The 14,902-nt window shown below is 55.5% G+C and overlaps 1 protein-coding gene across 1 annotated transcript; it reads right to left on the reverse strand.

Annotated features, from left to right (window-relative positions):
- Window positions 1-1,184: 1,184 nt before the first annotated feature.
- ZDHHC9 (zinc finger DHHC-type containing 9) lies at window positions 1,185-14,896 on the reverse strand. Its single transcript, XM_009284601.2, has 9 exons — window positions 14,730-14,896; window positions 6,356-6,516; window positions 5,448-5,606; window positions 4,330-4,467; window positions 4,125-4,173; window positions 3,734-3,836; window positions 3,460-3,563; window positions 2,754-2,922; window positions 1,185-1,900 (listed from the first exon to the last, which is right to left on the reverse strand). The coding sequence occupies exons 1-9, from the start codon at window positions 14,894-14,896 to the stop codon at window positions 1,796-1,798; spliced, it is 1,155 nt and encodes a 384-aa protein (XP_009282876.1). The 3' UTR covers window positions 1,185-1,795.
- Between the last annotated feature and the right edge of the window lie 6 nt (window positions 14,897-14,902).

Genomic DNA, 14,902 nt, shown 5'->3' on the forward strand with positions numbered 1-14,902 from the left:
TCTGGCTGCAGCAGCGGCTGCGAGCTGGGCTGGGCAGGCCAGGGCTCCTTCCCTGGTAAGCGCCAGCAGGGAGCAGCTGAAGGCAGCTGCGGGGCAACCGTGAAGCCGCTGCCGGAGCCCAGGGTGGCAGGTCTGCCCTCTCACCCGGGAGAGGAGACCCTGGCACTACCGGAGAGGGGGCAGCGCCGGTCGCCGTGTTAATACCACTTCACCCGCTGCCAGGCACGGCCCAGGTCAACACTGCGAGGGGCCAGGGAAGAGGAGCGAGTTGGGAGGCACGCATCAGGGTGTCCAGAGGGACAAGGCTCCCCGCTTCGCTCTGCTCCACGCCACTGTCAAAAGCAGGATGGCATATGAGGCCAGGGAAGGAGGAGCAGCAACTTCACGCTGCCAGGCAGGAGCATCGCAGAGAAACAAGCAGGACTGCCCTGGCAGGACATCCTCCACCTGCCACCCACTCACCACATGTCTGCGGGGAGGCACAGAAGTTACCCAGCACTCGTGGTACGGGATGGAGAGCTGCCAGAGCACAAAACGGCCTTCCCTCCATCACCGGCCTTTGCAAGGACCCCGCAGACATGAGGCTCTTCCCAGCCCGGCTGCCAGGCGCAGGACAGGGAGCATTAAGTGGAAGAGGAGCCCTGCCGCGGCACAGAGGTCTCCCATCGTCACCTGGCCCTGGCCTCTCCTCCCTCCTCTGCTGAGGAGGCGCAGATGGCCGACACCGCACAGCCAGTCCCAGGGCAGCCGGCAAAGCCCAGGGAAGATTCAAGGCTCTGAAAGCCCGTCGAGAACGGCTGAGAAATGCAGGGCAAGGCAGGGGAAACATGGGGACACGACACAGAATCGGGGCTGAGGTTCTGCAGAGCAGCAGCCGAGCAGTGTGCCACAGCCTGGCGGGCAAGGGGAGGGCACGCCTGTGCACGGCGCAGGCACCCGGGAGCAAATGCAGCCCCGGCACTAGCTGGAGAGCCAGTGGCACGGGCAGACCCTCCCCTGCAGCTTGATACACCCCTTGCACAACCGCTCTGCGGCCGGCGCGGGGCGGAGACAAGCAGCAGGAAGACGGGCTGCCCCGCTCCTTCCCTCGAGCCCCCAGTGAGGCGTGAGCCCCGGGGAAGGACGGGAAGGAGGGCCCCCGCCACGACTGCTCTCGCGCCGGCTAAGTCACATGAAAAGAAGGAGCACGGGAAGGAAGCTACTTTAAAAACCGTTGCCAGCAGAACACCTTCCCGGTTGTTTCGGCCCTTTTGGCACCAAAATGTCTCCTGACAACCCCTGCCACGTTAACCAATAAAACAATGCCACAGATTAGAGGAAGGAGGGAGGAGGGGAGAGAGGACGCTACTGCCATAAATTGCTTTCCCCTTCCCATCAGGATTCCTCAGCGGTAGGGAGCAGGCCGACCCTAACGTCGCTTCTGAGCTGCTTGACCGCAAGTCGTCTCGTCAGAGAGTTGGGGCCAGACGGAGGGACAGCCCCGGCCACCGAGCCGGCATTTAGCATCCAGGACAACCTGCAGAGCAAGAGGTCCTGCCTCGGCCTGCAGGGAAGACCAGCCTCAGTGGCGGTGAGTGCCCCTCGGTGACCAAGGCGGGCCACTCACGCTCGTTATCCTTTGACACCATGCAAGGCCAGCACCAGCCCGCACCGCCTGCGCATCGAGGTGAATAATGACTAAAGCAAAATGGCCATGAGGAATCGTTTGCCTGCCATCCAGCCCATCTCCTCCTCTCCTCAATCACTTCCAGCTTTGATTAGACAAAACAAGAAAGTTCTCCCTTTCAAGCAGAGGCTAGTGCTCTGCTTGCCCAGCGTCCTGGGATGGGACCGGGAGCTCCCCAGACGTTAGCTGCTTCTCCTCTGGCATCTCAGCGTTGCTCAGGGATGGCGCAGGGACCTGTAGAGAGAAGACAGCAGTGACTTGCATGAACACACCCCAATACAGAGCATCTGTTTGAGCAGACAGACACGTGGCCCCACTGCCCTGATCCTGCCTCCAGCTCCGCCAGGCAGAGGACTCAGCTGTGCTTGGGAAAAGGAGAAAACAGGGGCCACCAAACAGGCAAAACAGCAGCTTCATGAAGATCTGGAGCACTGGACTGCTCCAGCAGAAGTGGTCTGGACTGTTTCCACCAGAGAAACAGGCAGCTCATGGCCAAGCAGGAGTAGGCCGGCCCAGCCATTTCCCACCATGTTCACAGAATAATTTAAGTGGGAAGGGCACTGTGGAGGTCTCCTGTCCAACCATATCCTCAAACCGGGGCTAATTTCAAAGACAGAGCAGGCTGCTCGGGGCCATATCCAGTGGGGCAATGGCGTTCTCCAAGGATGGAGATCCCACACCTGCCAGGGCGCCTCCCAGGGACAGCCCTCCAGCTTGCACTCAGTGCCAAAACAAGATGCCTGCCATCTCCCACCCCTCCTCAACCCCTCCTAGCCTCCATAGGTGCCAGCTCCTGGGTGCTCTCATGGCAGGACTGACATCTCCAGAAGCGCAGCCAGCTGTGATTTCCTTTGAGGTTTACCTAGGAGTCAGAGGAGCCCAGCATCCTCCCAGCCAGCTCCAGAGAGACGCTGGTGTCCAGGGCCAGAGCACAACAGGCTTTTCATCGGCAGCCCCTCAGCAAAGCCCCAAGTGTTGCTTTGTTCCTGCTAAGTCACGCTACCAGCTTTCTCTCTGCTGGCCCAAAGCACCAGCAACTCCAAGCAGGCGCAGCCCACTCACCCCTCCCCCAGAAGGAATCACTCACGGCACTCAGGTGAGGAAGGCTGCCATCCTTCTGCTGAGCGCTGCTCTCCTCTGCCTGCCCATCGGGGCCCTGAGCGGCGGTGGGCTCTTGAGCGCTGGGCCCCCGTGGGCATGACTCCTCCTGAGCTGTGCTCTCCTCTTGCTGCAAGATGCCCCGTCTGTCCAAGACGCTGCAAGAACAGAATCACACCGTCAGAGACCCACGCCTCCCCTGAAGCAGACTTCTTTTCCTGGCAGGGAAAGTGCTCGTGGAAAACAAATGTCAGGGGAAGGGGTTCCTCTCCAAAACAGGCTGTGCACAGCCCAAACCTAGTTTACAGTGTCTATGTTCCTCCTGTGAAAACCAAGCCCCTTGGAGAGCAGCCCAGTTCAGAGGGTGGGAGCCCACCGAAACGAGCGCCCTGGAAAGAGCCTCCGCTCCATACGCTGCCCCAGGGAAGGGGAGCCACTCCTCCGCTGGCTTCCCAAGCACACGGTGATAGGGAGCACATCACAAGCTTGAATCACTGAAGATATGCAAGGAAGGCAACACAAGACCCTCCTCCCCAGAGCATCAAGCCGTGCCCCAGGTGACCTCCAGAAGCCCTCAACACACAGAGCGCCAGCAGAAGAGCAGCCAGGTCTTGTACCCAAGCAAGGAGAGCTCCTCAGGGTCCCGCACTGGGCTCTGGAGGCAAAAATGGCAGGGCTGCCCCTCGAGAGCTTACCTGGGGGGCAGAGGCCCACAGAGCACCTCACAGCAGTTCTTCACTATGTTGCCATGGCTGTAGGGATTCTGCACACGGTTCTTCCCAGTCCAGGACCCCTTAATCTGCAACAGTCAGGGCACAAGCTCAGCTATGCTCCACCGACACCCGCCCCCAGCCCACGGAGCCCTGCCTCAGCCCGCAGGGCATGCCAGCAAGGTGGACGCAGCCATGACACACCGAGGAAGCGATGAGAAACAGAGATGGCTCAGAGGAACAGAAAGACTCTACTTACGTCTTCGTTGGTTGTCTGATTCAGTGCCACCAGAAAGGTGTGGAACCCGGTTAACCCCACCACCGACCACAGGGTGAAGAAACAGATGAGCACCTCCAGTACAGTGAGAACAGTTAAGGACTGGGAACGGCCTGGGAACAGTCCCACCCCACCTGTGCCACTACCCCCAGGCGCACTACCCTAACTTCTCTTCCTCTTCTAGACATGGTTTTCTGTTTTACCCTCCTCCCAAAAGCCATAGAATTGCTCCTCGCCTTGTAATCATGGGGGAAGATGCCCTGAAAGACTCCTTAGAGAAGCCTGGGCATCAAGACTCCAGTCCCTCCATAATGCAGCTCACACTAACCCCCAGCTTTGGAGAAGCCAACCCCTCCGCACTGTGGAAGGATATGTCCCTGGGGTTTCCTTCAATGTGTTCAGAAACCCAATCTTCAGAGATTCTGGCAATACAAAGAGAGCAATATTTTTTCTCTGGAACATAACACCGAGTCCAGTTCCCATTCCTACTCCATCACTTCTGGGTTTGCAACACCGTCTGTATCCCCCCCCTCACCCTTAGCCAGCCCAGCCCTCCACCTCTCCATAGCCAGACTCACTCAGTGCTACGTAGACTATGTTGAAGGTGAAGATGTAGATGGTGAGGAGTGAGAGCGAGAGGATGAAGAGGTAGAAATAGCGGTAGTTCCTCTTCCCCACGCAGTTGCCCACCCAGGGACAGTGATGGTCGAAGCGCTCTGTGAAAGCGAAGATGGAGATCAGTGCTGCTCTAGCACGGTCCTGCACACCTCCAGACGCTTACTCCTGTGCCCCGAACTCAAAAATTTCCACGGCTGACAAGGACTCCCTGGGCCATCAAGTCCAACCCTCTGCTAACTCAGGGCCCCATATCATGGCCCCCTTCCAGAAGGGGAGGCGAGGTAAGAAAGTGCAAAACTCTTTTACTAATGAGTCGTTTTGCACATTAAGATAGAGTTTAAGAGCTTGGCCCCATGCATGTCTTCTCTCCCAGAGACCTGAGGTATAATAGCTTTTACGAAAGCAGCACACAGGTTAGGTGAAGGTCTGGGGGTTCAGAAGTTCTTATCTAACCCGTGTGTCGCTTTACTCCTACTAGAATAATTAGAGGAGGGTTCAAGGGACCGCATAGACACGCAAAGGGCTGGGAACCTGCAGAGGAGGAGAGGGATCCAAAAGAATGGGTTTTCTTCCTTGAGAAGGGATGCTGAACACGAGCCAATGAAGATACGCAAAAGGGCTAAGAGAGCATCTGCTATGCAGCAAGGCGAACAAAAAACAGGGGCACTCAACATAACGGCAGAATCTCTGTGCTGATGCAAGGAGCTGCTTTCACACAAGACACAGCTCTCCACTGGAACCCTCTAGCCCAGCCAAGGCCAGCAGTTCAGTGAAACTCAAAAATGGACTGCACATTTACATGGACGAGTTAGACTTATGTTAGACTAGATATTGCCAAAGAAGTACTGGCAAAGATGAACCACCTGGCTTCAGGTTCTGAGCAAATCTCAAGCTCCTTGAGCTTAAGATGAGGCAGACTGTCCCCGTCTGTTCACACAACACCGTTCTGGACTCGTTCAGCAGGCGCAGTGTGAGACCTGATACAGGGTGAGACCGGGTGCAGATCTTCACCTGTTCTCTTCCAAAGGCTCTCACCTAACACCCAGCTGCAGGAGCAGGCACGGCCTCTTCTACTTACCCACACAGTTGTCGCAGATGCTGCAGTGAGAGGCACGGGGCGTGCGGAAGATCTTACATGTGTAGCAATACTTCAGCTTCACTATCTGGTTGTTGATCTGGAAGTTTTTAATCCGCGGGGGTGGGCGCTGACCCTGCGGCACGGTCCCGTTGGTGGCCTCTGAGAGAGAGAACCAAGCGGAGTTCAGACCCGCTGCTACAACACGACAGGCCTAGAATGACAACTCGCCTCCCTGCTTTTCCTACCAGTGGGATCAGAGCCTGCTGGGTCTAGAGCCAGCGGCTGCAGCTCTGTTCGGTCCCGTTGGGCCTCTGAGAGAGAGAACCAAGCGGAGTTCAGACCCGCTGCTACAACACGACAGGCCTAGAATGACAACTCGCCTCCCTGCTTTTCCTACCAGTGGGATCAGAGCCTGCTGGGTCTAGAGCCAGCGGCTGCAGCTCTGTTCGCAGGGTCCAGAGCCAACCTGGCAGCTTGGAGGCAGGAAAAGGGATGCCAGAGCTTTCATGGACATATTGAGAGGGGCCGGGGGTGTGTGTGGGGGTGTGTGTGTCACTGTACAGACCCGCATCCACCAAACTTCCTCTCTACCTGAAGGGTCAAGGGGCCCACACCAAGCTTCCTGCACCCCTTCCCAAAAGCAAACTGAGTTTGTATGTACACAGCTACAAGAGAGAAAACAGCATGTGAGAAGGTTCCCAGAAAGGGAAGCAGGCACATCGCACCATCTTTTTGAGACTCAGCCAAGCAGAATTAGCCAGCAGCTGGTAAGATGCCCCATTTGGGGCAATCCTCACTTTTGGAGGGCCAGCCAGGGAGAAGGGCTCTGCAGAGAATGTAGCCTATAGATACGCCAGAAAAACAGAGGCTTTTCCAGCCATCACCAGCTCAGCTGGCTCCACACTCACCAATCTCCATCTCGATGAAGGCTGCCTCATCAGGCAGGGCTCTCGGGATCACCCCAGGATCACTGAAGCTCGTCCGCAGGAGCGTGGCCATGGCAAATAGGAAGAGAACTGCTGCAAACACGGGGATGGCTGGGGACAGCTGGACTGCCAGGTACCGACACCTGCAGAGAGACGTCAGGAGGCGATGAATCAGACCACCGCAAGGTCTGCCTGAGCCAGGGCCTGAAAGCCTGGCAAGGCATCAGAGTCCAGACTTTTCTGAACACTGGTTCAGAAATCTGGAGAAGAGAGGCTGTTCAGCACTTCCTTCTGATCCCACCACCGCAGGGAAACATCCCTGGGGCAGCTCTAATGACCAGCCATGATCAAAGTACCACCATGTTTTTAACCAGCCAGGCACAGCGTACTTTCCAGCATTTTGTTTTGTTTCCAGCTTCCATTTTGCTCAGAGTCGCGGGCGACGCTAGAAAAGCAACCGGCCAGCTAGAGGGATCCTGCCTAGAGGACACCCGCTGCAGCCAGCTGCCAAGGGACGGACCGTGCCTCTAGGAGAAGCACCCAAGGCCTGCTCTGAGAGCCCACCACTGGAGCCGGAAGGCACGGAAGCACATCGGAACGGTGGGAATCTCTGGCTGTCCCCTAAACAGGTAGCAGCTTCCAGTACCACAGAAATTACCTTCCAGGGATGAACTGCGTCCTGTGCTTCCCAGGAACGCATTCACATGGAAGTGCAACATTCCCGTGCAACAAGACGCCTGGCTTCCTTTGACTTCTCTGAGGTAAGGGACTCGAAAGCTCCAAATAAAGTAGAAAGGCTCCTGCCCCAAGACAACCCCAGCTCGAGAGAGGAAACACAGCGTAAGGTTTGTTTTCTTTATAAATACAGAAAGGTCCAATGAGGAATTTACGTTGCTAATCCCGCTGATTGAGGCAGTGCAAAGGGAGCAAGGAGATTAATCTCACTATGCCCCGTGTCACTCCTGGACACCCACAAACATGTCTCCATGGGCACTGCAGCACAGGCCACGCAGAAGGCCTGTACGGAAGTCATGGTTTAGAGACGTTCTGGGCTGAAAGAAAACGTGTTTTTACCCCGATTCCTTCAGAAAACCCCATTTATGTTGGCGTGAAGTTCCTGTGGAGGTTTCATATGGTTTAAGGGAAACCCCACCCAAATCCCAAGGCTTGGGTAAAATTTCAGCTCTCCTTGCATGCCTTGCTTCCCCAGGTTCCTCCCAATGAAGCTGGGTACCCCGGCTTTCTAGTAAGCCCTGACTCCACAGGGGTGGATCCAACCCAGACTCCTGCTCTCCATAGTTGCTTCCCAAGAAAACGTAAGGCTACTGTGGTGAAAGGCGTGGGATTATCCTCCCCAGTGGATCTGTCACCCTAAGCAAGGTGATTTCTACGACATCCGTAGCATTAACTATTTAATTCTGGATAGCCTTCCCACCCATAGCTTCTCCAAATGCAATAAAGTTTCTAGCTCCAGCTGGTTCCTTTGCAGCACCGAATTCTGCAAGCCCACCATCCGCTGCAGGAAGGCTCACTGGGCCATTGCTTGACTCCAGCCACTGTCCCCTGTGTGCGACGAGGTACAGAAAGGGCTGTATACTGAAGCCACAGTACGCTTTGACCACAGCCGCAACACGAAGCATCCACAGCGATGCACAGGGCCTGTCCCCTAAACCAACGTTGTTAATTTTAGACGCTACAAACTCTGCAGTTACTCGAAACAACACAACCCTTAGAGCCGTCCATGTGCAGAGTCCTGCCTACATTTGAAAAGCCAGGCCGAGCGGCCAGAGGGCTGAGCTTACCGCCTTTAGGCAGCCTAAGATAACTGTGCTTTCCCTTTGCAAGGGCAAAGTCTAGAAAGAGAGCTGCAAGTCAGTCAGCGATTAAACAGAAACCTTGGATCCATTTTGGGAAGGAATATGGGTTTATTCTTCTAAAAGCTGGACACTGTCTGCCTCAAAGGGCTGCAGCTTGACCCTTGTCCAGCTGACATGATAGCTTTTATAACCGCTGTAACAACATGAACGTATTATGGGCTCAAAATATGGATTCATGAACTGTGTTAAAGCTGAGCTGAAACTGCGCCAGAGCTTCCAGCCTCAGATATACACTAACACCTTATAAGTTTCTTCAGTGTACTGTCAGCAAAGAGATTTATTACCTGCGAGCGCATGATCCGTGCCGGGGGTACTCTCCCAGGCACAGACCTGAAAGCTTTACACAGCAGCACTCAAGAATAAAAGGGACCAGTCCCTGCAGCGGCCGGTGCAGTCCCCGCTCAATCTGCGTACAAGCACGAGCGTGGGATGTGACTCACTCCCTGCTGACCATTTCCTATGCATCTTTGTAAGGAAACCTGCCCTTTGGGGATGCAGCAAGTCCTGCTGTCCCTGAGGCACAGCAAGAGTGGCCTCAAGATCGATGTTACCACATCACAGAGCGTGGTGTGGGAATGGGAAGAAGCCTGCAATTTTAGGAGGTGAGAGATGAGTGCACGACCGTCCTCCCCGCTGTGGCAAGGGCAACAGCACCATCCAGCCGGTACCCAGCCCTTCCATCCAGCTCCCAGCGTGGCACAGGCACAGGGCATGTTACGTCCCCAATTCAGGAGGGGAGAGAAGCGATCCCAGACAGACTGCCTGTCTGCCCAGAGGTGGGCAGGGGGGAGGACAGGGACAAAGCCCCAGAAAACACCAGACGCCTGCTCTCCTGTCTGATAGGGAAAAAATACCTAGAAACTCACACAAGGAAGTATTAACGCTAGCTCCTTCAGCCACCGTTCACTGAAGCGCATGAGATGTCTGCTCAGCGAAGCCATTGTCACTGTCCCTCCAGCACGAAGCAAGCATCCAGGCGCTGTGCTGGACGCTCAACCCCGTCACTCAGACGTGCCCCGGCACAGCAGGGGCCGAGCAGGGCCCTCCTGCTTCCCCAGGTAGCAGGGCTGGCAGCGCTGCTGCATCCCCTCGGCACGAACACGGCCTGGAGGCGAGGTCAGAGATGCATGAGCGAGACAAACCCCCACCGCACTGAAACTGCATCCCGAGACACAACACGGAGCCCACTGCGTGCCTCCCTTCCCCTCCCTTGCTTTTAGGACGGCGTCTTTCAGGGAACATGCCCAGTGCATCTGCCACGGCAGAGAAAGCCGAGCGCCGTCCAGAACGGCTGAGCAACAGGTAAGGCCACCGTGTGAGGTTTTGACTTGGTACTCACTAGCGCTGGGGAGTCTTCAGTCTAGGACTCGTCTACAGCGCGATTACGATCAGCAATTCATTTACAGTGCTAAGTAACAGACATTTTAAAGATCTTTTGTTTGGGAAAGCTGAGAGTCAACAGAGACATACTGTTGGCATGTAAGGATATTGCTCCTCCTCCACTCCCAGTGCAATATCTGTGTTCTTGAGCATTTTGTCATCTAATAGCAGACAATAACAGCACTATCACAACTCATCATCGTGGGGGGGGAGCGGCTGGGGGGCGAGAAAGGCTTAAACAAAGAGATCATCAGAAGGCAGAGTGGGGGGGAGAGCAGCAAGAAGCAGCAGCTGGGAGGTGCCACAGTTTACAGTGCAAGGACTGCTTTGACCGATTACTTTGCGACCACTTCGGAAGGTCTGTTGTAACCAGCACATTAAGGAAAGCTCTGGAGGAAGGGGAAAACAAACACGCCAGCCCCGATGGAAGGGGACTTCAGCCACGGCCATCAGGCAGCACATCTCACAGGCAGGTCCCTCCAGGGTTCGGCGCAAGCTCTGTTGTATAATTCATCTACACCTCTCTTGGAAATCACCTATTTAACTTTCCTAAACTAATGCATAACCACACCAGGTACTTGTCCCGAACGCTAGCGAAGCAAAGTAGTACCTTTACCAAATGTCTGACCCTCACCAGAGCACTTACAGTCATCTGCATCTCCCAGGTCCGGGACGATTTCCAGAAGCTGATGTACTTGCGGCAAGCGTGGAAACGGGTTGCTCTGAAGACCTGGGTAACCGCTGCACTCCAATGCTACAAGTTCGGGGCCCTTTCCCAAGCAGGACTCAGGCAGAACTGGAGCTGCCTACAGAAACTCTCCTCGTCTGTCAACAGCGACACAGAAAATGCTCGCTAGAGACCCGCTTCAAGCGCAGTTCCACCGCGAGCACATGCCACGTGCTTCCAACCCAACCGATGCGGCAACCGACTTTAGGCAGGAGACAGGAACGTTATGCCGGCGTTATTGCTCTTTTCCCAGCTACACTTACACCTCCACACAGGCAAGAGAGCACCCTGAGATCCGCGTGGGGAATGGTGGTGCTACAGAGGACGTGCAGGCTGCAGGGAGAGCGAAGCTGTCTTCTGGAAAGGAGCCCACGCACAAGAAAAAGGGCACGCGATCCAAAAACCCGGGAGCAGCCCCCTCACGCAGAAACACGCCTTCACGAGCAAAACGAGCGGAACTCTGGATACCAAGTTTACCTCTGTCGAGAGAAACTATAACTACTAAAAAGCACCGATCAACTTGTGTGTAAGTTCTGACAATGCTTGACATAGACCTAACCAGAGGTAAAAGCCATCTCAGAAGCACCTCTTTTTCAGTGCAAAATCTTGGATCTTTGGGGTTTGGCGGAGGGGGGGGGGAAGTCACATGAAGGGGGGGAAGTCACAGACAGGTCAAGCATAGGTTTTTTTAAACTCATCAGAAAACAAAGAAATTTTAATCTCTACATAGCTAAGAAAGTAGGAAAAAAAAATACAGTGATAAATGTGCTCGGTTATTGGAAAAGCAAACAGCAGCCCCTTTCCGCACTCAGGAGCCTGGCATTGCGGGCGCTATCTTGCCTATAACATTTACAAATGTCGAACGTTCGCGCTGAAAAGCTGAAGACAAAAGAAATCCAGTTCTCTCACAGCTGCTTTGGAGAGCTGAATGGAGAAGTCTCGCTTCAGGAAGGCCATTACAGACACGCTGGCAAACTTCAACCAGGAAACCCCCAGCAGCCAGGGAGAGGACGCGACATCCCATCGCCTTAATTCCCAAAGAGATTTCACTAAGTGCTTTACCTGGGCTTCTCCTGGCACTTGAATACCACGAGCATAGTTAGACAACTAAGCGCCCTATCACAAAAGCTGACATACCCAGTAAGTGTCTGAAATAACGCCAAGAGGATATTAAACAGAATTTTATGTGACACGTTACGGTCACGGAGTAGACCCAATTAAATATAGGTCTCGGCCCCTGCAGGGACCTGCCTCAGCCCTTGAGCAGTAGGAGCTGCTTTCTGCCAAGGTGGTGGCGAGAGAGGTGCCCTTGGGCAGAGGACTCCGGTCGCTGCAGAGCACTTCCCCGGGAGCCAGTACAGCTCCACGGCCCTCTGCCTTATCTGGGAGGGAGGAGCCGGATCTCCAGGTACAGCACTGATAGCTCAGCCAGCCCTCTGGGTCCTGCTCGCTCCCCGATGAAAAGACTTACCCGATTCCAGACCACAGTTCCGCGGTCTAGGGGATAAAAACATAAAAACTCCCGCACACGGGGCTGAGGTAGCTTCAGACCGTTCAAACTGTAGACACAGCAGATGAGCCGATGGCATCGGAGCTACTTGGAGGGGGGAAAAAAACCCAAAAAACCCACCAGCAGCAGCCCAAACAGAGAGGCTGTCATTTCACGGCTGGGGAGGACTCTTTCAGCGAGGAGCGCGGCGGCTTATCTCATGACGTGCGACGCCAGTCACCACCGGCTCTCCAGCGACAGTGTTTGTAATCAGAGCCGAGCCACAGCAGCCTGGAGGGCGAGGATCAAACCCGCACTGGCTCGGATCGCGTAGCGAGACATTTTCTGGCTCCAGGCATCCCCGAGCCTTCTTTAGACAAGGTGTGACTGCGCAAGTGATTCAGCTGAATGAAATAAGCATTCACAACACAGGCACCCCTGCAGTGAGCGTACAAGAATTAAAAGGACTCCTCCACCCACCACAGTCTGCTTCTCTCCAAAACCAGATCCTAACAACCCAAATTGTTCCTCTGTAGCACAAACTTTAAGGGGGAAACCATGAATTTCTGCGCAAACGCCAAAGAAGCCGCCAAAAGCTGAAACGAATGGATAACACAGTGAAAAGATCAAGGCCGAGACCCTCATGCAGAAGCACCCTAACTTCTATGCAGAAGGCATACAGGGTAAACAGGGCTCTCGAGCAGCCAAGCCGCTCATCTTCTCAGCTTGGTCGGTGGAACAGAGACGTTGTGGAGTGTTTCTGGTTGGGAAGGCAACACTTCATCCCTATCCCAAATTCAAAAATCCCCAAACAATTTCTAAACAAACCCATCTCTTTCAAACATATAACATTAAGGTGTTGTGCATTGAGAGAATCAAATGGATATTTTGGATTTTCCCAAACTTTCCCTCATCTTCCCAGTCGAAACCACTCAGCTGATTTAACTAAAATTCAGAGGCGATTCTGCTCCCAGCAAAACTTCCCCTGGGCCAGCAGCCCCCACAGAGACCGCCCTCCAGCTCTACGCAGAAGGCATGTCCTGGATGTCTCGGTGCGAGCAAGGACGTGAGCGACCCCTCCGCAGGCCTCTGCCTCCCGGAGCGCAGGAAGGGTCTTTTCAAGGAGTTTCCAGTCACCCGCTGCACCCATGGCCAAACTAACCATCGCGCCGCCGGCTCTGCCGACACAGCCTAGGATTGGAAAGGCAGCCTTGGTTCGCTCTGCCCCGCGCGACCACGGCGGACAGCTGGCGAGGGCAAAGACGGCAGAGCGGGATGTGGCTTCACTCTTCTGCTAAGGACAGGCTCCGCAGGGAGTGAGAGCAATTATCCCTCGCAATAAGTGTTTCTGGAGCAGTAATAAGTGTTTCTGGAGCAGTAACACTTACTAATTCTTCCTGCAAGGCAGGAAGTCTTAGCCCCATTTTTCAGATGGGAAAAAAACAAACAACAAAACAAGCAGTGGTGTCATTTCATACCTTTGAATTCAGACTGAGTCAGGGATAATTTTGGTTTTCCACGCTCGGGAACCCCAACACCTCGCATTTACAGTTGTACGGCACCTGCCTCCAAAGCTACATGACGATTAAGCAGAAAAACCAGTCTCATACCTGACCAAGACCCAACGTTAGCCACTTCATCGCTGCTGTTGGGATGTGGCAAGCCTCGGCAGACTGTTCCAGAAAGCCCTTTCTGAGGCTGCCAGCGATACCCGCTAACGAGAGGGGCTAGGGAGAGCAATGCCGGGCCAGGGGAAGTTGAGACAAGTTCCCTAGTCTGGGGGAGACGTCTAGGAGGCCAGCACCTGGGCAGAGTGCTTCATGTGTCTGGAGGAACAGCCAGGGCTTAACCAGCGAGCAGTGTCTTCCACTTGCTTTCTCGGCTTAAAGAGCTTTTGTGTTACCCAACACCGTTTAGGACCTTCGCCTCCCTAAGAACAACATAAACATGCTGATGGGGACAGAGGAAGGAAAGTTTCACAGTTGTTTAGCTGATCCAAGCTCACCCTCAAACCAGGCAAAAGGGGCGGTCCTGCCCCCTCCCCACAACATCAGTGCTTAGGCAAACACAGGCTTTTTTTTTCCTTTCTGTTTGTTCGGGGTTTTTGTAGGATCAGTCTAGGGCCAGATCAGTTCCCCAGCCCAGCTCACACGGGAGAGCTGTGGGGAGGGGGCAGGTCCTGCTCTTTCGGCAGCATCCAAGGCTTCGGCTGCAGGTCTTTAGGCTGCCGAGCTGACCTAAAAGGGTGGCCGGACCCTCCCCAAACACCAGGGCTTCAGCTCACGGGAGCGTCTGCTGTAGTGCAGCACCCTGCAACACCTAGCTAGCAGGCAGCTGCAGGGCAAGTTGGATCAGCGCTAAACCCCGGTGCCACCAAGCTCACTCCTTTTTTTTGTCAATTCTCCGGCTGGGTCACCTGCCTAACGGGGCTGAGCTGGGGGCCGCACGCACACCCAGCAGGCAGGGACGCAGGCTCGGCCCTGCCGCCCGGCCCGCGCTGGCCTCAGCTGCTGCAGCAGCAGCGCCCTTGCACCCCGGCTATCCCCTGGGCAAGGAGCGCGCGCCCCAAACCTCCATCCCCTCTAGCTGTGCTCAGGACAAGGGACCGCAAGTCCCAAACGCACGGAAGCACAACCGGTAGGGATGGAGAGCCGGCCTCACGCCGCAGGCAGAGCCGGGGGAAAGCCCCAGCGGGGCCCATCCTCCCCCAGAACCTCCAGGGTCAATCCGCTACGGGTGAAGAGGCAGATCCCGCCGGGGAGAGCCGCACCGCGCCAGGCTCCTCTCCGCCACGCTCCCCTCCCTCTCCCGAGGCCACCGGGCGGCCGAGCCCCCACCGAGCCCCCGCGCCGTGGGGTCACCCGGCCGCCGCGGGGAACTCACTCAAAGGCAAAGAAGAGGGCGCAGGTGCCGAGGATGAGGAAGAGCGTCAGGTAGAAGATGCCCTTCTGCCGGGCCATCATGATGCGGCCGTCGCAGCAGAAGGTGTTCCTGCCCGGCAGCTTCTCCCATTTCCGAACCACCTTCTTCCTCGCCACCATCACCGTCATGGCGGG

Source organism: Aptenodytes forsteri, unplaced genomic scaffold (genome assembly GCF_000699145.1).
Source record: "Aptenodytes forsteri isolate BGI_AS27 unplaced genomic scaffold, ASM69914v1 Scaffold455, whole genome shotgun sequence".
NCBI lineage: Eukaryota > Metazoa > Chordata > Aves > Sphenisciformes > Spheniscidae > Aptenodytes > Aptenodytes forsteri.

Bases quoted from the DNA above. Each gene is read 5' to 3' on its own strand.
- ZDHHC9 (XM_009284601.2), bottom strand. From the start codon at position 14,896: ATGACGGTGATGGTGGCGAGGAAGAAGGTGGTTCGGAAATGGGAGAAG. The intron at 6,517-14,729 runs GTGAGTTCCCCG...GTCTCTCTGCAG, and splicing joins GCCCTCTTCTTTGCCTTTGA to GTGTCGGTACCTGGCAGTCC. The intron at 4,468-5,447 runs GTAAGTAGAAGA...TCGCTTTCACAG, and splicing joins CATCTGCGACAACTGTGTGG to AGCGCTTCGACCATCACTGT.